This window comes from Mobula hypostoma, chromosome 19, assembly GCF_963921235.1.
Source record: "Mobula hypostoma chromosome 19, sMobHyp1.1, whole genome shotgun sequence".
Classification (NCBI taxonomy): domain Eukaryota; kingdom Metazoa; phylum Chordata; class Chondrichthyes; order Myliobatiformes; family Myliobatidae; genus Mobula; species Mobula hypostoma.
In genome coordinates this window covers 17,333,993-17,360,064 of record NC_086115.1, presented here as the reverse complement: position 1 = coordinate 17,360,064, position 26,072 = coordinate 17,333,993, and the positions used below count along the sequence as shown (strand labels likewise).

At 50.5% G+C, this 26,072-nt stretch overlaps 1 protein-coding gene across 3 annotated transcripts; it reads right to left on the bottom strand.

Annotated features, from left to right (window-relative positions):
* Positions 1-725: 725 nt before the first annotated feature.
* tlx1 (T cell leukemia homeobox 1) lies at positions 726-16,661 on the bottom strand. Of its 3 annotated transcripts, none has more exons than XM_063071135.1 (3): positions 15,829-16,660; positions 13,554-13,791; positions 726-2,766 (listed from the first exon to the last, which is right to left on the bottom strand). In XM_063071135.1, exons 1-3 carry the CDS (start codon positions 16,277-16,279, stop codon positions 2,517-2,519), a joined length of 939 nt encoding a protein of 312 aa, XP_062927205.1. In that variant the 5' UTR covers positions 16,280-16,660; the 3' UTR covers positions 726-2,516. The 3 variants fall into 3 exon arrangements, with proteins under 3 accessions (XP_062927205.1, XP_062927207.1, XP_062927206.1); XM_063071136.1 differs by having other exon boundaries at positions 2,625-3,919; positions 15,829-16,654; XM_063071137.1 differs by lacking the exon at positions 13,554-13,791 and having other exon boundaries at positions 15,829-16,661.
* Between the last annotated feature and the right edge of the window lie 9,411 nt (positions 16,662-26,072).

Here is a 26,072-nt window from a genome sequence, read left to right as displayed (position 1 = left end):
GCGGGGGAGGAGGGGCACTCGGTCGACCCACCCCGCTGCAGTGGTGCGACTCTCCCCATCTGAGAGCCTCTACCACCCGGGCCCGACATGAAAAGTGGGGCGGAGAGGAAGGGTGGAGGTGGGCGGACAGCGCCGGGGATGGTGGGGCGCGGGGGGGGGGGCGTCTATTTACCACTACCCCTCAGACACACAAGGAGTGAGGACGGCCCTCAGTTCATCCCCAAAACCGAACCGTCCCTCAGACGGTAAACCTGCAGTAGATGTTTTAGCCGTCAAATTCTTTGAGCTGGAGATTTTAGGATGAGAGGTGGTATAGACGGTGAAAAAGGGACAGAGCTCGGTGGACAGCCAGACACTTGTTCCCAGGGTGGAAATGGCCAATAGGAGGAGGCATCACTTTAATGTGATCGGAGGAAAGTACAGGTGCGATGTCAGAAGCAAGTTATTTTTCACACAGAGAGTGGTGGGTGTGTAGAACGATTCATTGGAGGTGCTTAGATAGGAACATGGATGACAGAAAATTGGAGGACTGTGTGGGAGGGAAGGGTTAGATTTGTCTTACAGCGGTTTAAAAGGTCGGCACAACAGGGTAAACCGAAGGGTCTGTAATATTTTATGTTCCCCGCAGCCCCCTCCCCATTTTCCCGACACCGCACCGGAGGGAGATTCAGTCCCGGCGGAACTCGCTTAGAAACAACAACACGGACAAAGAAAAAGAACTTCTGTTTTATTTACACTGTTTACAAGTTAGCGGTTGGAACATCACACGCACAGCTCCCGTGACCCGACCACAAAACAGCGATATCACGAAAACGCTGGGTCAGAGATGGAAGTACCATCGGGGCAGGCCGCAGATTTAAATCCCACCACACCGGGGTCCCGTATCCTTCGGGAATCACGGTTCCATCACGCAGGGTCCCCGGGGGTGGACGGCGATAGAGCGCCAGCTTCCCGGCGGACAAAGTGAGCGCCGTTCGGAGGGTCCTAACTTGGGCGTGTATGATCTGCCTATGCGTCACATCTAAAGTTTGCGTCCTCGTTGGGGCCGCACTGGAAGTGCTGTGGAGGGTTTTGGCCACACTGTTGCGGGAAAGACACGGCTGAACTGTAAGGACTGCAGAGAAGATCTGCAATGATATTGCCAGGACTAGGCGACTAGAGTTAGAAGGAAAGGCTGGCCAGAATGGGCTTTATTCCTACGGAAGAAGCAGAAAGAAGGGCGATCACATCGAAAGTTGTAAAATCACGAGAAACATCGACAGGGTGTACAGTAACAGTCTTTCCCCAGGGACGGGCAGTCCAAAACTAGAGGGCATAGATTTAGGATGAGAGGGTAAGCATATAAAAGCGACCTGAGGGGTAACATTTTCACGCAGAAGGCGGTGAGTATATGGAACGAGCTGCCCGAGGAGGTGGCCGAGGCAGGTACATACAGAGAGGCGGGGCTTGGAGGAATATGCGCCCAAAACAGGAAATTGGGACTGGCTGTGTGGGCACCCAGGTCGGCATGGACTGGTAGGGCCGGGTGGCCTGTGTCCGTGCTGTATTGCTGCCTGACTTTATGACTATTTCCCTGCAGATAAAGCAGGAGTAGGGAGGGGAGGTGGTTCTGGAACGACCTTCAGGATCCGAGCAAGTAGGATGGGGAAAAGGGGTTACATCATCGGCCTCCCAGTGTCACCTCTGGGGCGGGGGCCGAGGGGAGGGACCCGGAGACGTTTGCCGGTGATTACTGACCTCCTCCGACTGCATGACGATGTGCGCCACCCCAAAGCTTTCCATCTCATTTCAAAACTACCTGGCGGACAGACCTTTGGGCGCCAGATGCAGGGGACTGGCGCTATAGAAATGCAGGATATTCTCCCCCTCTCCAGAGAGCATTTTGCTCTCTTCTCGAGCAGTCCACTCGTAAAACGGGAAAAGTTTCACCGTGACGTTTCTGTTCTTGGAAGCAACATTCATACAAAAATAAACCCGAGATTCTTCAAATACACAAAGCCATCGTGTAGAAACGGCTTCTCTTTCCTCATTTTAGACATAATTTACACAACAAATGTAGAAAGGTGATTACTGAAAATATTTATCATAAGTGCATAACCTTCTTGCAAGTTTTATCCCAGCTAAAGGCGGGTTAGTGTGCTGAAATCATCGTGGCTTCTGGAACTTTATTCTAAGATTTCTGTCACACACGATTAAAGTTAAAATTGACCTTCAGAAAACAAAATACTTTCATCACTATTTTACCATTTTATACATTTATATGTTTTATATACTGTTTGTGTGTGGGGTGTATGTGTAGGCGCGCTTTCAGATATAATTTTAGAGTGTACTCACTATATCTTACAGAATTAGCCCCTTCGCCGCAGCCCAGGGATAAGTTCAGTGTGTTAGCGTTTAAAGTGTGAACTGGGACCTCTTACTAACTGGATTTTTTAACTAACTTGCCATTGGCAGAGAGCGGGCACGGTTTGTCATCATTATGAGAACTTGTGTAAACTGTCAGTCGCTCTCCCTCACTATGTCTTAGATGAGGAGGAACCTCCTCCTCCGTCATTCGCGGGTAAGGCGGCCAGGCGTGGTGTGGCAACCACATCACCCTCGCCTCCAAGGGCGTTGCACTGCCGCTCCCGGGCACCAGGAGTCGCTGGCGGAGAGGCGAGTTCACCTCCCATCCCGAAACAGCAGCCGGAACCTCCAGAGAAAAACTGCTTGAAACCTGCGGCAGAACCAGCAATTGCCGGGAATACTCGGCAGGTTGGGCAGCGTCTGTGGAGAGAGAGAGAGACAGAGCTCACCTTTGAAGTGCAATGAAATGTTTCTGACCTGAAACGTGAACTGCTTCCCTCTCCGCCGACACAACCCGAACTAATCAAGTCTTTCCAGCGTTTTTCTATATATTTTGTCTCAAAATATCCTGTAACAAATTAACAGCTTGAAACAATTTAATTTGGGCATCAGAGTGTGGTGTTGGCGAGATTACTATGGGGGGAGCACTGGGGACTGGGGCCGCTATGAATGGAGGTTGGTCATTGTGACGGGAGGGGGACAACGTGAAGGGGGGTGCGTCACTGTGAAAGGAGGGGTATATCATTGCGAGAGGGGGCACTGTGAAGGGACTGTCACTATAAAGGGTTGAGTAACTGTGAAGGGGAGGGGTCACTGTGAGAGGGTGTTCAATGTACTGTGGATTGGGGGGGGGGGGTTCACTGTGAATGTGGGCGGTCACTGTGAAGGGGAACTCTGACACTAAGACCAGTTGCTTCATTGAAGGTTGGTGAGTCGCCCAGCCCAGGTTTGTACTTCCCGGACCCCCAGTCTTCTCAGACACATCGGAACCGGCCGTACTGCAGCTGCTGGGCCATTTGGGGGTCTGGGGTGGAGGACGGTCTGCAATGCGACAGAGGGCTGGCTGACACCGAGAGCTGTGTGTGCAGAGTCCTTGTCTCTCTCTTTGCATCTGTACCGCTGGCTCCCTCTGCCTCCGAGGTTCTCTTCGCTGGCGATTCGTGCCTGTAGACAATCCGTTTGCTCTGCCGGTTGCCCGGGGCCCGTGCTGTTTCACACAAGGTCCCAGTTACCTGACCTCGCCCTCGGCTCTCTGATCTGCTCCGGGAGTCCGGCTTCCGGTGCCGGCAAGTCCCGGTGTCTCGGACCGAAGCGAGGAACAGGAGCCCGGGGGAGGAGGGCTGCAGGAGACTATTCGCAGGATGCGGCCACAGAGGTGACGGAGGCGATCTTACTGTTGTCGTCCGACCAGGGCGTCAGGTTCTGCAGCGCGAACAGGGAGGCGTTGTGCAGGCAGATGGGGTCGGGTTGGATGGGCTGGCTCAGCGACTTCTGAAAGGCCTCTTGCTGGAGCTGCATCAGGATGCGGTTCGCCTGCTGCCGCTCTGCTTCTCTCTCCTCCGCCGTCTGCCGCCTTCGCCCAGGAGCAACCAGCAACCGAAACAGAAAGAGACAGAGACTCTGTCAATCAACCTGCCCTGACGCCGGCCTTGGTGTGGGGAGTCGGGGTGGGGGGGGGAGGGAGAAGGGTGAGGGGAGGGTGGGACTAGGTCTCTACCCCCGACAAACCTTCCCCACAAGGACTGGAGTGGGCAATAACTATTCAAAGTTCAAAATAAATGTATTGTCAAAGTACATATTCGTATACCACTCCGACATTCGTTGACTGGCACTGAATGAACGGCGTTATCGTTAAGCTATAAGAAGAGAGTTAGGCCATTCAGCCCATGAGTCTGTTCCGCTCTTCAATCGCGGCCGATTTTTTTTTCAATCCCTTTCTCCCACTTTCTCGTAACCCTTAACCCTCGTACCAATAAAGAACACACGAATCTCCGTCTAAAATACACGCGATGACTCGGCCCGCTGTGGCCGACTGTGCCAACAAATTTTACAGATTCAGCACCCTCCGGATATAGAACATGGAAATCTACAGCACATTACAGGCCCTTCGGCCCATAATGTTGTGTTGACCATGTAATCTACTCTAGAAACTGCCTATAATTACCCTACGGCTTAGCCCTCTATTTTTCTAAGCTCCATGTACCTCTGTAAGAGTCTCTTAAAATACCCTATCCGATAAAGAAATTCCTCCTCGTTTCTCCTCACCCCTTTATTCTGAGACTGTGCCCAGGTCTTTCCTCAAAGAGCGGCTTTTCCCCACTCCTACCAGACCCCCGAGGCAATGCTCCGTTTCACAAAGAGGCAGCAGAGACGGCGCATGGTGGAACCTGGCGCAACCAACTACCGGCTGGAGGAACACAGCGGGTCGAGCAGCGTCAGGGGTGGGGGAAGGAGAAAGGAATTGACTGCGAAACTTCGCATCTTTCACATCCCCTTCCCGGTAATGCTGTCACGTTCTCTATCCCTCTTTCGGTATTTTGCACCATTTTAAACGGCTTTACAATCTTTGCACTGTTCTGCTGTTCATACGCTGTCGCGGTCTTTACTCTTGTGTCTATTATTACCGTGCACACGATTTACAGGAGCAAGGAATTTCACTGCCCCCGTGTGTCTCGGCGCACCAACTTCAGTAAAACGCTCTGAACTGCTTGAACAGATGACTCCGGGGATGGGGACGGAGGGGCCTTTCACACGAGTGAACTGAGACGTCGTGCTGGGAGGTGGCCCCGATACCCAGAGGGGCAGAAACTCTCGCGGTCAGCGTTCCCTCTCACAAGTAGCCACGGCCGCCTCACTTTCTGGTCTGCATTAGGAATTTTCACCGACGCTCTTCACGCCCACGTCACTGGACAGAAAACGCCCTCTTTCTCAGCATCGGCGCAGCGATCTCCTGTTCACCAAGGGTTGTTTATTTATTTAATCTTCCCGTTCACATTTAGAGACCGCCCCACCCCCTCCCACAATCGCCGGTGTCCAACTTTATGCTTCGACTTATTAGTCGATTTGGTTAATAGGGAGTTTCCAGAACAGGACGCCAATGAAAGGAGACAGTCCCACCTAATCCCCACCTCCTGCTACTATTCCGCCAATCAAAGAAAGAGCCCCAGGTCACAGCCATCAATCAGAGGAAGCACGTTTTATATTCTTTTGCAATATCCAACCAATAGTCACCCTTTGGCACAAACGCGCTGCTTTCATTTCTGTGAGACTTTTTTTCCAAATTTATACTGTCAACCACAGTCTTTGCCACCCACCATGGGTCACAGATCCTCCCCGTTAGAAAACTGCACTACAGAGATACCGAGCAATCCTCAATCGCACACTCGGTGTATGGGGGGGGGGGGGCAGAAACACTCGCGGCCAGCAGTACCGGCAATGGTGCACGAAATTTCAACCCCAATCAGGGAATGTAAATCAGTTAATAATCTGAAATCAGATAGGCCAATCAGCAGCAGAGCCCAGGAGGAGGCTCTTCGGCCCGTCACGTCTGCCCTGATTATGAGGCCAAATGCATCGGATACGTCCTGTTAATGGCCGGATCAGGACAAATAAATTAAAAACCAACGGAGTAAACAACCACACATACAAAAATTGTTGGTGAACGCAGCAGGCCAGGCAGCATCTCTAGGAAGAGGTACAGTCGACGTTTCGGGCCGAGACCCTTCGTCAGGACTAACTGAAAGAAGAGCTAGTAAGAAATTTGAAAGTGGGAGGGGGAGGGGGAGATCCGAAATGATAGGAGAAGACAGGAGGGGGAGGGATGGAGCTTCGAGCTGGAAAGTTGATTTCGGATCTCTCCCTCCCCCTCCCACTTTCAAATCTCTTACTATCTCTTCTTTCAGTTAGTCCTGACGAAGGGTCTCGGCCCGAAACGTCGACTGTACCTCTTCCTAGAGATGCTGCCTGGCCTGCTGCGTTCACCAGCAATTTGTGTGTGTGTTGTTTGAACTTCCAGCATCTGCAGATTTCCTCGTGTTTGCGGGAGTAGACAGCCAGCTCCAGCACTGGCACTAATCTCCCCAGCATCGATCACAGCTTCAAAAGGCGACGCCTCGAAAAGGCCGCCCTATGACCTTTTCTCATTTTTGCTCATTGCTACCATCCAGGAGGAAGAACAGGGAATCTGAATACACACACTCAACGATTTAGGAACAGCTTCATCAGATTTCATCAGCTTCATCAGTAAACCGCCACCAGATTTCTGAATGGACAATTAACTCGCGTATACTACCTCACCGTTTTTTTCTTTTTCTCTCTTTTGCACTAATTAAATATATATATATAGATGATTGCAATTTATAGCTTTTTATGTGTTGCAATACTGCTGCGGCAGAGCAACACATTTCGTGACCTACGCCGGTGATATTAAACCTGATTCTAATTCTGTTTAAGAGACTCACCAGAAACTGCCGCTACTAGAACCCTGAGCGACAATCTGCACAATCTCTTGAGAATCAACTAAAAAAAAATCTGCTAGATGAATTCCGCGGGAAGAAAGAAATTGTCGACGTTTCGGGTCCTGATGCAGGAGTTCAAATCGAAACTCTTTTCCTCCCTCATACGCTGCTCGATTCGCTGGGTTTCTCCAGCAGATTGTATGTTGCTCATCTGTAAGGACGCTGGCTTATCCTTCCTTCCGCTGGACGCTCCGGCACCCAGCGGGGTTGATGGATCACGGGCCAGCGCTCACTACTCCTACACTTTCGTTCCAAATCTCGGATGTGAAACATGAAAGAATAGATGCTGCAGAGGAGGACACACACAAAATTCGGAAGAAACTCAGCGGGTCGGGCAGCATCTATGGAGAGGAGTAAACAGTCGAGGTTTTGTGTGCAGACCCTATTTCGGAACTGGAAAAGAAGGGGGGATAGGCCAGAATAGGAAAGTGAGGGAAGGGGGATAGATGGTAGGTGATAGGTGAGACCAGTTGGGGGAGAAGGTGGATGGGGTGGGAGGGGGATGAAGTAAGAAGCTGGGTGGTGATAGGTGGACGAGGTAAAATGCTGAAGAAGAAGGGATCTGATAGGAGAAGTCTGAATCCAATTCCACGCTCCTCTGGATTCCGGGCTGTCTCATATGCAATCACCCCATCAGGATCATAGAACGATTACAGCAGCGGGGCGGACATTCATCTAGAACGTCCACTCGGGTCCTTTGTCCCCGAAATGTGGATCTGCAGGTCACTGCCCCACAGGTGCGTGGCCGGATGCTGTTTGAATGTGATCGGCTGAAGAGACCCCAGCGTTGTTAAAACCCCAGTGACTCCGCGTTCGTGTGCTACGCCCCTCTCCCCAGAGCCACGCATTTCCCCTTCCAGAGGGTAACGAGCTGCCAGAGGAGGTGGTCGAGATGGATAAATCGTAACATTTAAGGCTACAATTTAAATCGTAAGCATTTACATAGGTAGTTAGAGGAAAAGGACTTAGAGGGTTATGGGGCGAATGTGGGTAACTGGTCCTAGCAAGAAGGATGCTGTGGCTGGCATGGACCAAATGGGCCGAACGGCCTGTTTCCGTGCTGTATTACTCTATGACAATATGAAGATATTCATTCAAGTCTAATTTAAACCGTATAAAAAGCATACCAGCCCCTTCCAACTGTGGCAGGAGGTCCTAGGCTTGAAACATTCGTTGTGTTAAAACGAAATGCTCCCGCCACATTTGGTTGTGGCACCTTTATACCATGCCGACTGCTTCTGAACCTTCTGAATTGGCAGCTCTGTCTACACCAACAAGAGAAAATCTGCAGATGCTGGAAATCTGAGCAACACACACAGCATGCTGGAGAAACTCAGCAGGCCAGGCAGGTACCATAGAAAAAAAAAGTACAGTCGACGTTTCGGGCTTTTTTCCCATAGATGCTGCCTGGCCTGCTGTGTTTCTCCAGCATTTTGTGTCTGTAGCTCTGTCTAAACTCCTCGTGACTCGAAGCCCCTCGCTCAGATCCCCGAACGACACTTCCTGATCCACTAACGACCTTCCCTCTTCGTCTAACGACATTCCCTGTTGCCTAACGACATCCCCTATCCCCCTAACATTCCCAGATTCCCTAACGACATTCCCTGTCCCCTAATGACATTCCTTGTTTCACCAACGACACTCGTTGTTCTCTAACAACATCCCATGTTCCCCTAACAACATTTCCGGATTCCCTAACGACATTCCCAGTTCCTCTAACATTCCCAGATCCCTAACTGCAGTCCCCTGATACCCTAACGACATTCCCTGTTCCTCTAACATTCCCAGATCCCTAACTGCAGTCCCCTGATGCCCTAACGATATTCCCAGTTCCTCTAACATTCCTAGATCCCTAACTACAGTCCCCTGATACCCTAACGACACTCCCTGTACAATCCTTGCTTCAAGGGGAATATATGCAAACTTCCTCAAAACTGAGGAGCCCCATCTCGGGAATCATTCAGCTAAACACCGTAAAATCTGCATCGCGCCGGATTATTTAGGCGGATAGCACATATTACACGGGATTGTTAGCTCACGTTATACGAGGTATCACGGGTGGACGGTACCGAAATAAGCGATTCTGCCGAACCAGTCCCTGCTAGTGTTTATTTTCCACTCGGATGCTCCGCATGCACCCTGCCCCTCCCCCCATTTCCCCCATTCTCCGTGTGAACAAGTAGAAATGCTGGATGAGGGTTCGATTTCAACATTTAAGAGAAGTTTACATAGGTAGGTGGATGGGAGTGTTATGTAGAATCATGGTCCAGGAGTGGGTCAACGGGACTAGGCAGAATAATAGTTCAGCACGGATTAGATGGGCCGAAGGATCCGTTTCTGTTCTGCAGTATTCTGCGACTCCGTTCTTTCCTCTGCTCGCTCCCTTCCCGTTAAACGTTCATGGACACTCCCCACCGCTACCCCTCCATTTGGAAGTGAGCTCCACATTCCCACCGCCCTCGAGGGAAAGGGGTTCCTGTGGATTTCCCCCGCTGACACCGACGGTCTCTGTTTCCCCCGTCCCGCCAGCGGAGGCAGACTCTCTGCCCCGCCAGAACCTTCCAGCAGTTCACAGATGTACGCGGAGTCTCCCTTCTTCTCTCAAGTGAAAGGTCTGCCCGTCGCTTCCGGCTTTCCCTGGTGTCAAACTCTCTGAATTTCTTGCGCATTCCTTGCAAGCCTCCTCTGCATTCTCGCCACAGACACCTTTCCGTAACAGGACAACCAGGGTGCGCGCTCTCTGCTGTCTAACAACGCTCTGATCAAATGAGGAGCAAACCTGTCTCCCTTTTCGGTCCAATCTCCCTATAATCAACCCCAAGTGTTTGTTTTAAGGACAAAGCTCTGCTACCTGCCCTCGCTGGTGTCACTTCGATCCTAACCACCGTCCAGACCCACACTTTCCAACCTGACCTCTCCATTCCTGCCATCTTGCTGCCGTTTATCGGGGTTCCCAACCGCATCTCCCCCCCCCTCACCCCACCACCAACCTATCCCTCGCTTTCACGGAAGACTTTCCATGTTAAATGTCAGCTCTCCTTTTTATTGACTGTTCGCATCTGGTGTTCACATGCAAACCCTGCAAATGCGTTTTGGATTTCGGACTGCGGTCCTGGTGTGACGAGGCTGTCTGCCCGCCGAAGGTAGGCACCGTCCTCACCCGGAATCCCAGCTATGAATGCGCGGTGAGAATTTACACCCTGGCCTGACCTGCTTCCTGTGATCCAACCAAACAATTGCCCTTTAACCGGACACGCAGGTGCCGCGAAGCTAGGCCTCAGAAACGGGGCGGCAGCGGGAGGTGGGGGGTCGGGAGAGAGGGAGAAGGGTAGAGGGAGTGGCGGGGCAGGGAAAGATTGGGGAAAGAAATAGGATGGAGGGGAAAATTGAAACCTAAAAGGAGCGAGAAGCAGAAAGGGAAAAGATGAGATAATATCAAGAAAATGTGAACTAAGACAGGGACAGAGTTTTGAAGGGGAGAGAAGGGAACCGGGAGCGGCTAGCGGGGAGAATTGTTTCTGGAAATTGGTCATCTCAAATTCGCCTCATCATTTCCCACATAGGCTCGTCCTGACGCTGCTCTGTTTATCACCCAGTTTTTTTCAGTTCAAAAACTGGGACAGGTTGTGTACGTTAGTGCGAGAAAATGGAGAAAGGAGAGATAGAGAGAGGGAGGGAGAGAGAGAGAATGAGGGGGAGAGTGAGAAATGGGGTGAGTGGTAGAAAGTGGGGTGACAGAGGGTGTGGGAAGGAGGGAGAAGGTGAGGGTGCGAGCGGTTTGGGTGGGGATAAATTGGGAGAACGAAATCCGCAAGGAAGGAGGAGTATTTAATATTTTTTCTGCGGACCCTGGACCTTTCTCTCAATCACCTGACAGTCGGGGGAGCAGTCACTGTCCAGGCCGTGAACCCGGGACAACCGGCGGCAGCCGGGGTAGTGGGGTGGGGTGGGTGGGAGAGGAACGTGCACCAAATCCCAGTGGTCCGGCTACCAATGTCTGAACGCAGGGCTGGAGGAATGAAATTTCCGCCGATGTGTCCCAAGAGGAAGCGATTGTACGGGCATTGGCGGTGGGGGCGGACTAATTAACTTCAGGACTGACCACCGAGGCGACGGGCACTGAAGATCCGAGTGGGAATGGGGCGGAGAGACGAGGATGCGGGAACGAACATCGCTAACAGCATGAAACAATTTCCACCTGAACCAACGCTGGAAATGCCTAGTGAATTGGAAAGATCCGCGAAGAGAGAAGCGGTCTCCACGTTTCATCGGGCCAGACCCACTGAGCATCCCCAGCATTTTCTGTATTGATTCCGGGGTCCAGCATTTGCGGGGGGGGGGGACCGCACTGGGAAACGGTGCAATCCTGGTGTCCATACAGTGGCGGGCTCATGGTAGGTATATAAAGATCTCCTGGAGCCGGGACGGGCCGGGACCTCTTCGGGGGACAGGTGTTTTAAGAATTATACCACGGTGAATGGATTAGGGGAGATGCTTCCATTTGGCGGGAATTGATAACCAGTACAGGACGAACGGATTTGTCTAGGACGGAGCAGGGGGAAGATGGAACTCAGTCCAGTCGTGGGGGGAGGGGGGAGGGGGGAGGGGGAGATGGTAGCAGGTCTAAGAGTAAGGGAGGTGGGTTTGGGACGGGCAAAAGGGGTTACGGCGATACGTTTCTTTCTTTTGTCAAATCTGTTTGCTGATATCTGAAAACTTTCCTGCAGTTTATACACGTCACGCACATCTCCACTTCCGTAACTTTGTGTCCCAGGACCCTCACCCAGGAAACCAACTCAATATTAGGAACACCTACGCTCCCTCGGCCTCTTTCTCCCCCTCGCCTTCCCTTCCTTCGTCCGCCTTCCTCCATTCACCCCCTTCACTCGCCCCCTCCCACTCTTTTCTTCCTGGCCGTGGGGCTTCAGCCCACCCGTTTCCCGTTTACCGAGAAATCTCCTGCGCGCTCGCTGGAATCCGATCTTAGCACAAGGCCTGCGGGTCCAGAGGCGGGGGCCGAGGACACGGGACGCATCTCTCGCTTCCCCCGATCTCTGTACAGAAGTGCGGGCAAGAATCGGGTCAGGCCGGCCCAGTTCGTCCCGGAATCGAGAAGCCGGCCAGTGTTTATTCACAGGGAATCTAACGGAGTTTCTCTTTGTTTTACCAGAGCAGAATTCAACACCGATCACTGTCTTTCACCGAGTAAGGCAGGGAAAGGTTGTTCGATAGCGGAGGAGGTAAAAACCGCTGAGGACAATTCCCTTCTGAAACTCTTTCGCGTTTTCAACATCTTTAAATTTTCTTTTTCAGTATTAAGTTTTGCCTGGTTTGAATAAGAAACGCCCATTTCCACCGGCAGTAATCACCCAAGTCAATTACGATCGAAATAATTTATAAATAAACGAAAAATTGTGTAGGTCAGCCAGTTTCATTTAAGGCCCGATGAGGGTGGCAGGAAACTAGCGGACGGAAGGTTTCACCGGCCCGCACGTACTTGATCTTGGTTACTATACTCAAACGTGCACATGAGATAAAGTGCTATTACCGGGAATGAACGGGGACCGGTGATTCCCATCAGCCGCCCCTGTAGGGGTTTAACCCCACGCCACCCTTCCTTTCTCCGGCCACTTTTAATTTCTCCTCCGTTCCTGGGTTTATCCTGCTTTCCTTTAATCCTCACCTCCCTTCTCCGTCAGAGCCAGTTCCGCGTTGGCCCCGCTCGCAGCATGAATAGGCTTTTCCTGAATGTCCGTCCGATTTATTTGTGGCCAATTTATGTTTACGCTTTTTACCAAATCTTTTCACTTGATAAAAGATAGCCAGTTTCAGCTCCGTATACCCGGTTCCTATCCATGCTAAAATTTAAGTACGTATAACTTATCATCCAGGCAACTTCCACAGAAATGAATAAACAGTCGACGTTTCGGGCCGAGATCTTTCATCAGCACTCGACCCAAAACGTCGATTGTTTACTCTTTTCCATAGATACTAACTGACCTGCTGAGTTCCTCCAGCATTTTTGTGCGTGTGTTGCTCTAGTTTTCCAGTTTATGCAGGATCTCTTGTGTTTATCGTCCATTTAAACAGGGGTTGGACGATCTATCAGCTCCCCACTCCCCATCCCGGCCCAGAAGACAGTGAGTCTTCCTCAAAGGACGATCGAAGTAAAAACCTCACATCTTTCCAAGGCTGGGGGTGGTAGGCAAGGGAGAAAGAGTTTCTCGGACAGATGAGACAGTGGAGTCCCATTCGGACCATGGATCCATGAAATGGCAGATCAGCCTTGAAGGGCCGAGCGGCCTCCTCTTGCTCTTAATCCCAGTGTGTGTAGGACAGTGTAAAATGTTCCCTATTGCTCAACTAAGTTCTGAAAGTTTGACACAACTTTTTCAGCTTCTATAGAAAGGAGTTCGGCAGTGATACTACTCTGAGTCCACCATTCTGTTCATTCGCCCTCCATAGTTGCCGGCTCCCGCAACCCCATTTAGACGCTGATTTTTTAAGAACCTTTGTGACAAAATACAGACTAACCCTCCCTCACTTCCATCAGTCACTTAGTCCGCGCGTTTGCTACTGTGACGGCTGAGGAGGGGAAGAGGCCGGCGGGGGATTGGCGAGACGGAGAAGGAAGGCTGCAGTTCTCAGCCCAGGGATTTGGCCTGTGTTTCGTCCCAGCCCGGCCCTTACCTCCACTTGGTCCGCCTGTTCTGAAACCAGGTTTTCACTTGAGCGTCGGTCATTTTCAGGGCCTTGGCCAGCGCTGCCCTCTCGGCCGACGCCAGGTACTTCTGGCGGTGAAAGCGCTTTTCCAGCTCGCAGATCTGGAGGCGCGTGAACGAGGTCCGCGGTTTCTTTTTCTTCGGCGGAGTGCGGTTTTGGTACGGGTGCCCTATCCTCCGGGTCACGGTGAATGGCGAGAGAGCCACTGAAAAAAGAGGACGGGCGGGTGATGAGGAGAATCTCGGAGCCCGGACATAGACGCGAATCCCGGGCGCCTGGGGCGCACGGCCACTCGGTCCTGCGGGGCAGTGAGTCACCATATTTCGCTTTAAAAGAAACTTAAATCGCGGAGCAATGATTTCACAGACCAACCCGGTTGCAGATATCTTCGTCCTTCTCCCTTCAATATGAATAAAGGTCAAATTGTTGGGCTAAAAACTATCTATAAATACTCAAGGGTCAGTGTCAGTGTGAAGGGGATGGGGGGGAAGATAAGGACGGGGGCACAGAAATACAATGAGAGGGGAAGCAGAGAAAATGGACGGATGAAGTGTGGGGGTTGGGGGATAGGGAGAGAATGGTACGGGGTAGGTAGGTGTAGGTACAGTCTATCAAAAGAGAGTATAAGAGATTTAAGTACCCGGAAAACGGGAATGGTTTCGGGAAGGGAACTGGTAGAAGAGTGGGGAAATTGATGAAACATATGGGATTACAGGTCAGTAAAGAACCAACGGCGTGAAGTTGAAATTGAGAGAAAAGAGAGGGAGTGTGGATTGGAGTGAAAAGGTTTGAGACAAAGTTACAAAGCGGAGACTTTGGGCCTATTGCCGCACCGGTACACCCTCGGCCCTCGGCTCCCGGCTCCCTGCACCCCGGGGCTCTCCGACCGGGTGGGCGAGGAAGGGGGAAGAAGCCCCTTTTATATTCGATTAAAACCCATTTGGAAATATCACAGTCTTTAAGTAAAATATATTTCCCCCGCCTCGCGCATTTCAGCGCGGCAGCCCGGCCCGGCCCGGGGACGGTGAACATGCCTTGGGATCCTCGAGCAGAAGCGGCGAAACTGCCCGAGGATCCGCAGCCTTCTCTCGGTAATGCAGCGGCAGAAATTCGGCGAGTTGCACCGCGAGAAAGGCCGAGCCGGAGAATCGGAGAGGCCTGTGTACAGTCTCACAAAAAGGCCACACTGCTATCACCTCACTTTCAAAATCCACATTGTGAAAAAAAACTGAATTATAAAATCATTGCCTTCAAAACAGGTTTCGTTTTATAAACATACGACACAGAACTAGTGTTATGTGCCATTTCTAACTAACAGCTTTAAAACACAATTTATCCCGACAGATTATTACATTTAAATCCAGTGATTAAATCACACACTTTTAGCATTAATGTGTGATTAAACAAGAAGATTTTTATGAAAGCATTTAAGTATATTATAGTTTCATAAAATAAAACGTGTATAAGATATATTTGAATTTTACAAGCTAACATTAATTTGTAGATAATCGATTCATTTTATATTGAAATACGATTTCCCCTCAAGCTTTTCACCGTGTCTAGCTACATGTGACAGTAATAACTCATTACCAAAATATAATAATTATTTTAAATTCTCAGACCTCCATATTTGCAGATAAATAGTTTCTCTGAAGGATTATTTCTGGGACTAGCTTTTGGACAAATCTTTACTGAGTGAACTTGATCAGTAAAAAGAAAATCCAAACAAATGCTAGGCTTCAAATAATCACAGTCGCTCCAAAGGGGACTAATTCGTTCGGGTTTTAGATAAAGTCTTCGTGAATTATGGAGGGATGTTTGGTCGATACTCCGGACCTGATTTAATATAGGTCAGTCAGTTCTTTAATTGTGTTAAATGTTTTGAAGGCGGGAGTTTGTGGAGATTATGAGATCATCTTTGTCCCTTGGTTTTACTGACTCCTTTCAGTTTTAAATTTAAATTGGTTGGTTCTATCTTTTTTTAATTAAAAAGAAATCAGATTCTATTAATATAAATTCTGAGCGTCATTGCTAAAATACCCGAAAGACGATTCCTGGCGAAAATGCCGCTACGGTGCCCGCGTTGATAATTTCAGAAAACAAACAAGGAAGGTTAGGAAATAAGGATTGTTCCCAGACTCTAGCAAGGGAGAAGGGGTTGGAATTGCGAGTGATTATATAGAAGGGGATGGTGCTGTTGTGGGTTTAGTGGCCTTAACTCACCGTCCCCGTTCCCCCTTACCTGTGAACCTGTCCTTCGTGTACCTCCTATTACTCTCCATCCACGGGAATGTCATGTTGCCCAGGGAGTTGTTGGCGGCGGGGCCAGGCGCACTACCCGTGCTCATGGGCTGGTGAACGCCGGCGGTCACCGGCCGATGGGCAGGCACCCTGATGACACCCGCTGGGTTCAAGCCATTGCCGTTCATGCCCAGGTTGACGCCGTACGGACTGGCCAGCGAGGACAAGCTGCAGGCACCGTTGTAGCCGCCGCCGCCGCCGTTGTTGGCGTAGTTTACCGGTACGTTGTTGTAACTCCCGCTGACCATACATCCTAGTCCGTAGTCCACATCCTGGAGCCGCGAATTCGGAATCATGCAACTTCCTTGATCCGGATTGTTCAAGATCTGGTCTATTCCAAAACTGATGGGTTCGTGCTGAGAGTGCGGATGCGGTCCGCCCAATGGATCCATCCCTGCTCAGAGGGGTTGCCCGGTAACCGTGGCGTTTCCCAGGCGCGATCCCGGCTCCCCCGGTCTCCCAAACAAATAAAATTCGCCTCAGTTCTGCGGCTCCTCGGAGCGGGCGAAGCGGCAGCCGGGAGGCTGGTGTTATTTTGCAGGAGGTTTCAGAGTCGGCTTCGAAACCGAAACATCAATCATTGTTTGCCAGGAACTCCGAGACAGAATGCATCCTGGACGAGTGGGGAGGGGGTGGGCTGCTCTTTATTGGCTGGGATCGCAGTGACAGAGCCGAGGAGCGAAGGGGAGGGGGTTTAACAGGGCAGCGAGGAGCTGAACGGCGGGACCTAACCTTATAAAGTCAAGCCAGAAATTCATGCCAAAAGGATTTCGGATTCTCGAATTATTCATTCCAATGGCCCATACTGACTCACAGACCGGCGCTGAGGAGAGATCAGGTGGTACGTTCCCAATCATACCCTACAGGTCAAACCTCTGGTCGGGCTGGAATGTACAAGTCGCACCCGCCCCCCCCCCACCTCCCCGTGCCCACCCCGTTTCAGAGCTACCAGACGTCAGTGAACTGGCCGCTCCGTCTGCCGCGGGCGCCGCATCACTCAGCTGAAGAAGCCCCCAGTTCCCTGCCCCGTTGAAAACCGCCATAAAGATCATTGAATAATTCAGTAAACTCCTTCATGTGACCTCAGTCTTTGTAAAACAGGATTGTATGTATATTTTAAAAAAATCTTGTTGAATTCTAAAGATTGAACTGGTTGCGAAGAGGGCGCTGGAACAGGCATGGGTTGGGACATGAAACCGTGAAGAATAAATATCCCAAAGGCAGCGCAAAATACACACACAACACACAACAACGGAACCAATTCCAGCTGGCAGCGAAACACTCATGAAAACCTTCGCTGCAAATTAATAATATATAATTCATTCATCCTGCCTATAACATCGGCAAATTTGACTAAATCATTGCAGGAAACTATAAGGCATAAATTATACATTTCTGATAACTTCAATACAATTAAAACATTGGAAATTCCATTTATTTTAATTCGGAAACGAATCCACGGGCATAGTTCCTTTAACCGGCGGAACACGGATAGCAAGTCCTAATGTGGAACCAAGCAGGCAGTCGGGATCAGACCGGGCTCCGGGGGAGTCACTCCCAGGAATCTTTGGAATTCTGCCCAGACGTCTCGGTGTTCGGGCAGCGTTCAATGGGGAGATTAAAGAGTTTTGAAACCGGGGCGGGTGGGATTGGGGGAAGAGAACAGGGAGGAGGGCAATGCTGGGGGAACAGGCATCGCCTCTTGCTCGGGATTCTATCTACGCATGATGCTGGAGGAAAACTAATGAACGGGGAAGTGGTGTACGTACGTATGTATCTGTGTGTGTGGGGGGGGGGTGGGGAGGTGTTGGGTGTGAGACGAAGTGTAAAAGTTGACGTACTGGAGGTCAAACGATCCCAGTTAGTGCGCGGGGCCGCTGTCAGCCCGGGAGATACAAGAAGCAGAGGTCAGTCCGGCGCCCAGTTTCACACCCCGAGCCCAGCGCTTCTGCTCAGTCTCCGCGCCGGCACCTGCCCGCTCCCTGCCTGTCAACGTAGCGGCAGCTCCGCGTCTAGACCCAATTACACTTCTACCAGGATCCCCCCGGCCCACCGCCACCTCACAGTCCCGACACTCCAAACCAACTCCTCATCGCCACCGTTTCAGTGGCGCGGCGGATTTGAACGGTTTAACATTGATGTCCAAACTCAGGACGTCCGACGTCTTACATAGGTCCCCCGCTCCCGCTCTCTGCCTCTCACATCAGTTTGCGCAGCACAGAAAGAGGCCATTCATTCCCGGACCTCTCTCTGTCAGCCCCGCTCGTCCCCCAGCCCAAATCTAATCACTTCTCTCGCCCCTCGCAGCGGCCATGTCACGGTCACGACCGCTGAACCCCTGCCCAAACCCTCCAGTCCGACCTTTGCATCGTCAAACGACGCGAATCGCCCTTTGTTGATCTTATTTCAGCCCGTTATGGTCAGGTACTAGCATCAAATCTTCTCTGAAATTCCGATCAGTATAACCAGCTTCTCCAGTCTAACCCTGGAGCTGAAATCTCTCTTCTCGGGAGAGTTCCTGTAAATCTGCCCTGCACTCCCCTGGGACCGTCGCATCCATCTCACAGTGTGTGATGACCAGAACACAGCCCTCCGCCTCTGGCTTGGCCACAGCGTCCCCAAAATCTCACAGCTTTTGCACTCTCTATTTACGAAACCCAAAACCCACGAATATGGATAAGACCGTAAGACACAGGAGCAGAGTTGGGCCATTCGGCCCATGGAGTCTGCTCCGCCATTCCATCATGGCTGATTTATTATCCCTCTCAACTCCATTCTCCGCCTTTTCCCGGTAACATATGATGCCATTACTAATTATGGACCTATCAACCTCCGCTTTAAATATACCCAATGACTTGCCCTCCCCAGCTGTCTGTGGCAATGAATTTCACAGATTCATCACCCTCTGGCTAAAAAAAAAATCCTCCTCTTCTCTGTTCTATTACGAGGCGGTGTCCTCTGGTCCTAAACTCTCCCGCTATAGGAAACATCACGTCCACTCTGTCTAGGACTTTCAATATTCAATAGGTTTCAGTGAGGTTCCCCATTATTCTAAATGCCAGAGAGTACAGGTCCAGAGCCATCAAACACTCCTCATATGTTAACCCTTTCATTCCTGGGATCATTTTCCTGAACCTCCTCTGGATTCTCTCCAACACAACCTCCCTTGTCACCAAAATTGTGATGTAAGTTAATCAAATACAAGTTGTCCTTTCTTTACATGTCAGGTTCCTCTTTAGCTCACAGAGGCCCAGACCTCTTCCTGTGTCCGTATCTTTTTCAAATCTTCTCTCCATCTCTCACCCCCACTCTCCCTACCTCTCGCACCAACCCCTTCACTTCACCTTCCCCCTCCCCTAATCTCCCACATCTGTGTCACATCTCCCTCACTCTCGGGTTCATCTCTTTTCACTCCAGTTACAAGGTAAAGACTGGTCATTTCCGGCTGAGGTGCACGGGGACTTAGCGGTGGGGAGTCCAGAGACCGGATCACTAGATGTGGTGGAGGGGACTAAGGGCGTTGGGGAGATGGCACAGAAGAGGGGATGAGGCCTGAGGCAAGTCAACCATCATTACATCGAACGACAAGACGGGCCGAGTGGCCGACTTCAGCTCTATTGTTTGTTTTCACTTTGACATCCATTGCTTTTCATCTTTCTTTTCTCCTGTCTCTCACTCTTTCTCCCACTCTCTTTCCCCCTCCCTTTGTAACCGCCCTCCCCTCTCATCCTTCCCTCTTTCTCCCCTCGTTCTGTCTCTCTCACTGGCGCTTCTACACAGCTTCTCTCCCGCTCGCCTGCTTCCACCTCTCTCATTCACATCTGACTTGCTTCACTTCCCCTCTCACTCACGCTCTTCCCCTCTCCCCTCTCACACTCACCGTCTCTCGGAAACCTTCATTTACTCTTTCTGTCTTCTCTTCACACCGTCTCTTAAATTCCTGCCCCCTTGCTATGATCCACATAGCTGTCATTCTCTCCTTCCTTCCCCTCTTTCCCTCCTCCTTATCTCTCCTTGCCCCTCGCTGCCTATTTTCTCACGATTTTCTCTTTATCACCTCATACACTCCCTCTTACTTCACCCCTCACCTTCAACCTCTCAGCACCTTCCACATTCTCCCTCTTATTCATCCTCTTGCACACTACCCTCCTTTCAAACACACTCTCATTCCCTCACCGCGCCCCCTCCCCAGACCTTCACCCCCCACCCCCCGACCCCGCTTCTCTCGCATCCTGCCAGACGCAGCCGTCAACACTTGAATTGAGAATCCGCAGACTGCCCATTAGGGCATTGATTGGGGCCACTATCAGACAGAGTGGTTTTCCTTCCGTCCCGCGTCACTGGATCTCCCAGGCCCGACACTGTACTCTGAGCAGCCTGACGATTATTACAGTTCGGTGATCCAGGCGGTATTTACCTGGTCTTTACCAGCTCCGCGCTCCCGACGTGCACCGGATTTGCGTGGCCGTGGATCACCTGTACAATCTCCTTCTAGCACACGGGGGTTCGGCCTCTCGCACTGGAGGGCTGACGTCTCCCTCGTCCACACACCCGTTCTAACAGCTGCACACAATTACGCAGTGTACGCGCGTGCGCGCGCACACAAACACACACATACACACACACACACACACACACACACACACACACACACACACACACTCACATAGACACATACACACACACACACTCACAGACACACACACTCACACAGACACACACACACACACACTCACACACAGACACACACACACACACTCACACACACACACACACACTCACACAAAGACACACACACACACACACACACACACACACACAAACTGAGTTTGATCTTCATTAAAACGAATGAACAGCTTACAAAAAGATTCCAGTTAGTGTTTAAGTCATCAATGAGAAGTGATGTTCTGTATGGAGGGAAATTATTCTCTCTGGGCAGGAAGGGATAATGCCCTGAAAATGTGATCAGGAGCTCTAGAGAGATACCAGAGACTGCAGATGTTGCAATCTAGACCACCAAACAATCTTCAGCGTTCCAGCAACATCTTTGGTGGGTGAAGCAACTGATGCAGGATTTCACCTAAAACATTGATAACTCCTGCACCAGCCCTTCCCCAGCCCCACAGATAGATGCTTCTCGACCGGCTGATTTCTTCCAGCGGACTGCCTGTCGTTACCAGAACTGAATGAAAGCAGAAAATGCTGTAGAGAGAGAAATGAGTTCAGAAGGAAAGACTGATATATTAATTTTGTTTCTCCCCCTACAGATGCTTCCAGCGTTGTCTGATTTTATTTTCAGATTTTCAACTGTTGCAGTTTGTCTCAAATGATTTTCAGGTCTAAGGTTTGGAAACACCAGCAGGAAAGAAGGAGAAATTCTGGATTTGCTTTCATAGACTGCAAAGCTTGCTAGATTCTTCCAGATGTGGACAGAGATGAGAAGAGGGATGTGTAGAATGTTAGCGACCAGACGCCGGACCAACAGAGGAAAGGGAAGGTGGTAATTTGGAGCAATACACACAAAATTGCAGCGGTCGTTGCTTGCTGCTGCTTATGCGTGGGAGGGGGAGCTGGGCGGGGGCTTTGGAGCTCTAACGTTCGTCTGTCATTCATTCTTTAGGGGCACTCTGTTTTCCTGGATGTCTGTGAAGAAAAAGAATTCCAGGATTATATTGCATACATTTCTCTGACATTAAATGTACCTGTTGAAATGCAGAATGATTCAGCAGGTCGGGCAGCATCTATGGAGGGAAATAGACAGTCGACGACCTGAAACATAAACTGCCTGCTCTCCACCATGGACAGCCCCAAGCCTGGCCGTGAACGAAGGAGTGTTGGACATCAGGCTAGCAACCCCATCTGATAAAAATGCAGAGCTACAGCAGTGCCAACAGAAGCTCCAAAGACCTCATCCCTGGGAGAGGAGAAAGATCTACACAGATGGGGTACACTTGGGACAACTTGAAAGACTGATCGAGGAGAGAGTGCCCCGGTGAACTGCCGTCGGCAGTAGGGGTTATGAGCTTGGGTAGGTAACTGTCCTCACCTGGTCTGATGTGGAGGTGACTCCAGATCAGTGTTGCCTCAGTCCCGGGGCCATAGTGCCTGGATCACGAATATTGGTAATGTTAGTGATGTTCACATCCTGCAAGGACAAATAAACAAAAAATGTAATGAATTTCAATACATACTGTGAGGAGTAATATGCTAACATGAATTGAGGATTGTCAATGGTTAGGAAACAGTGAGAGGGAATAAATGGGTCCTTGTCATTTTGGGAAGTTGTAGTGCTGCAGGGATCAATGATGGAGCCCCAGTTGTTCTCAGTCTTCACTGCTGACTTGGATAGGAGCAAGTGTTGGATCCAGTGTTTTCCATTATACAGACCTGCGGGCAATGCATGCTCTGAGGAGGATTCACAAAGGTTTCATGAAAACAGAGATGGACTAAATGAAGGGGGGGGGGGTGGGGGGAACAAAAGCTGAAAAAATAATGTGCAAAAGGTGAAGTAATCTTCCTTGCTAAGAAAAAAAAATAATTGGTGAGGGATTGAGAGGTCTTGGTGTTCAGAGAGACCTGGGCGAATTACTGAGAGATAACGTGCTGGTAAAGAAAGCGATTAGAAAGACTTGGCACGTCGACTTTAATTGAAAGGGGATTTAATTACAAATGTAATGACATCTCACTACACTTCTGTAGATCTCAAGTGAAACTGTATCTGTATACAGGCCTGTTCTCCCTTCCTAAGGGGTGTTGTTGGTGTCAGATAGGGTGAACGTTCATTAGGTGATTCGCGGGGTGGTGGGGTTTGCCATATATGAGGAAAGGGGTGAGAGTAAGCTGAGAGGGTCCCAAGAGTATCTGTGTTCACTTGAGTTTAGAAGAATGAGAAATGGTCCCATGAATCGAATTAAATTATTTCAGGGCCTGACACAGTGAATTAATGGAGGGTGTTTCTCCTGCAGGGTGTGTTTAGAACCAGGGGTCATAGTTTGTTTCTGAGTGGAAGGTCAGATGCTCTGGAGTGAGATGAGTCCAGTCTTCAACTGGAGAGCGGTGTGTGTGTGGGGGGGGGGGGGGTTGGGGATTTTCTGCCTGAAGTGCTGGGATACCCATTCCCTGACACAGTCTGGGCAGAGATCGATGGATGTTTGGAGATGGGGTTAGGGCAAGCACGTGCCACGGGGGTGAAAGATCAGCCTTGATGTCACCGAGTGGAGGAGTAGGATCGACGGATGAATGGCCTCATGTTGAAGCTAATTCTTGCATTTTCGTGAAGGCTGGGACAGGTTCACCCATGGTGGAATGGCCAGGCAGTCTCAAAGGTCCGAACAGACGATTTCTGCTCTTTTGTCTTCTGGTCTGAACTTGCAAGGGATGAACGTCCCAGAAACATGCTGCCCACATGCAGAGACTGCTCTAGCAGTGTGTTAGAATGATACTTACCCCTCCAGGCACACGGGGGGGGGGACTCCCGGCTTTATTGTCACATGTGTCCCTCCCCCTTGCTCCCTCCAAGCGATGCGTGGTGTAGACTGGATCACATATACACCTGTCAGGAAACGTGGAGGAGGCTGGACCCAAAATCAGAGCAGCAGGCACAACTTAGCACGGAACAATAACTTTTGATAATAAACCACAAAATGACAAGCCACAAGGGCCACAAAAGAAGAGAGAACAAAAACTGAACACCACAGGCAGTAGGGTGAACACCAGGCCAGCCGGTTCGATGAGTGAACTAGGACTGGGGATGAGAAATGGGGTTAAATAGGCTGCAGGCGATGAGTTTGGAATGGGCAGCAAGTAGCTGTGTGGAGACTGGGCAGAGCACGAAGTGCAGCTCTGGCAAATCCACTAACTCGGCGACACAGGAAGGGATACACATTGCAATTGTGTCCTCACTACCCGAACATGCAGCCCCGCCATGCATGGCAATCGCCCTTAGCACTCACAGTTCTTCTGAAGGAAGGTCACCCTGAATAAACGAAGGTGAAAATTTGCAATGAAACCACCATGGAGATGGACTGTGAGCAGCAGACTTCGTGCAGCCGAACACCTGATCTTTACTCGAGAGAGAGAGCGACTGGTAGAGAGAAATGGGAAAGAGAAAAAGAGGTGTATATATATATATATATATAACATTAACTTCAAACTTTCTGCATAATCACTCAAAGAGCTGAACTGCGTGTGCATGTAACGAAAGCTGTATAACTCATCTTCTTCTACCTTAGGCCAACAACATATCAACCCATGCTGTGGACCACCTGGAGGTCCAAAACGCCGACTTCTACAAAGAAGGGATCCGTAAGCTCCACGACCGCTGGACTAAGTGTGTAAATGTAGGAGGGGACTATGTTGAAAAATAAATGTGCTAGGTTTTCTAAAATTGACTCGGTCTACCTTAGGCCACTAACTTATCAATCACCCCTCGTGTTTGTGTGTTTGTGTGTATGTATGTATATATATATATATATATATAGAGAGAGAGAGAGAGAGAGAGAGAGAGAGAGAGGGGGAGGGAGAGAGAGAGACAAAGAGAAAGAAATAGAATAGGGTGGGGAGGGAGAGGCAGGGTAAGGGGAATGTGACAGGGAAGGTAGAGAGTTGCGTATATTTACAAATTTAAAACTCTAGAATGGAAATATTCAGCGGTTAAGGCAGCATCTGCAGGGAGAAATACAGAGCGCAGGTTTCAGGGCCTGACCCGCTGACCTTCCGAATGGACTGGTTTTATTTTAGATTCCCGACATCCGCAGTTTATTTTAAATGTTCAGTTGAAGAGTTTGGCAGGACGTCGGGAATTCCCGACAAGTGGGGTGCCCGTACACAGCGTCCGGTCCACTTGACACACGCCCATTCCAGGAAGAGCATCACGGGCTGACGCCAGAGAGAAGCTGGGCAGGTGAAGGGGCATGGTCGTGGTGGGGGCTAGGGAGTGGTGGTGGTGGGGGGAGAGTGAAGTGGTAGAAGTAACGATAAAAATGAAAACTGAAAATAACTGCAATATAAACTAGTTGTAACACCGACACGATGGGCCGAGGGGCCTGTAATCCGTTTACACGTGTGCACAGACATAGACGCACGCACATACGGATACAGACACACACAGACAGAGTAGAAGTTTGTTTATGAGTGTCTGCTGGAGGGAGAGAGAGGAGGGAGAGATTAAGTTGTTTATGGGCTTGTGCGTGATTTAAATTTCGAGGTTCATCTTTTCCCTCTCTGAGAAATGAGGGTGGACTGATTGGGAGGGGTGGGAAGGGTGTGACGGGGACTGCGGAGGGGTAAATGCAATCCCAAATAATCCAGAAACCAAAAGGAAAAACAGGAACAATTTAACTCACCGCCGGGAAAATCTAGGACAAAATCCTGGAAGCACTAAACCAAATCTGCATCCCATTCCCAACCTCAGTCCCGGCTCTTCTCCAGTTATCCCACTTCCGTCCGATCCCCACACCCACACTCCACTCTCACTCTATCCCCTCTTGTCCAATCCCCTCTCTCACCCTATTCTCCAACCCCATCCCTATCAATTTCCCATGTCCCGTTCCACAAATCCAACCCAATCCCTCCCTCAGTCCCAAACCCAACTCATCCCCTTCCCAGCTTCTACCCCGCGCACGCGGATTCCCTGACGTTAGTTCCCAGGCGGATGATCCGCACTGCCTGACTCCCATTACCGAGCAGCTAGAAGCACCGCTGACCCCTGAACGGTGGCTGGAGGCCCGTGGGGGTGGGGCGGGTTGTCTGGCCGCAACCCCTTCCTCCTGGGATCGCCTCTCTCGCCCTTTAATCTCCCTTCTCATCTGTCCCTCAATCTCTATAAAGAACCATAGAGCCTTCTCTGTAATGGTTCGTCCGCTTTAATCTTCTCCCTGTGTCCCCCACGGATTGTCCTGGGAATGTCTCTTTAAGTGACTGCCTCCTGAATTATGTATCAGAGCACAGCGTTAATAATAAATGCCGCTGCCCTGTTGCTCCCGCGTTGCCTTTAAGCTCAGCCTATCTGCGGGGCTGCTCTCTGACAGCTGCCCGCCCCCGACTCACTGCCTCCCTTCCGGGAAGCACTCTTCGGATTAATTTACCTGCCGAGTCCTTGACTTCTGGACCTTTGAAGAACATCTTGGCGCCAGCCCTTCAAGCCAAGCGCTGGCGTTACGGGAGAACTCGCGCCAGCGGTGCGGC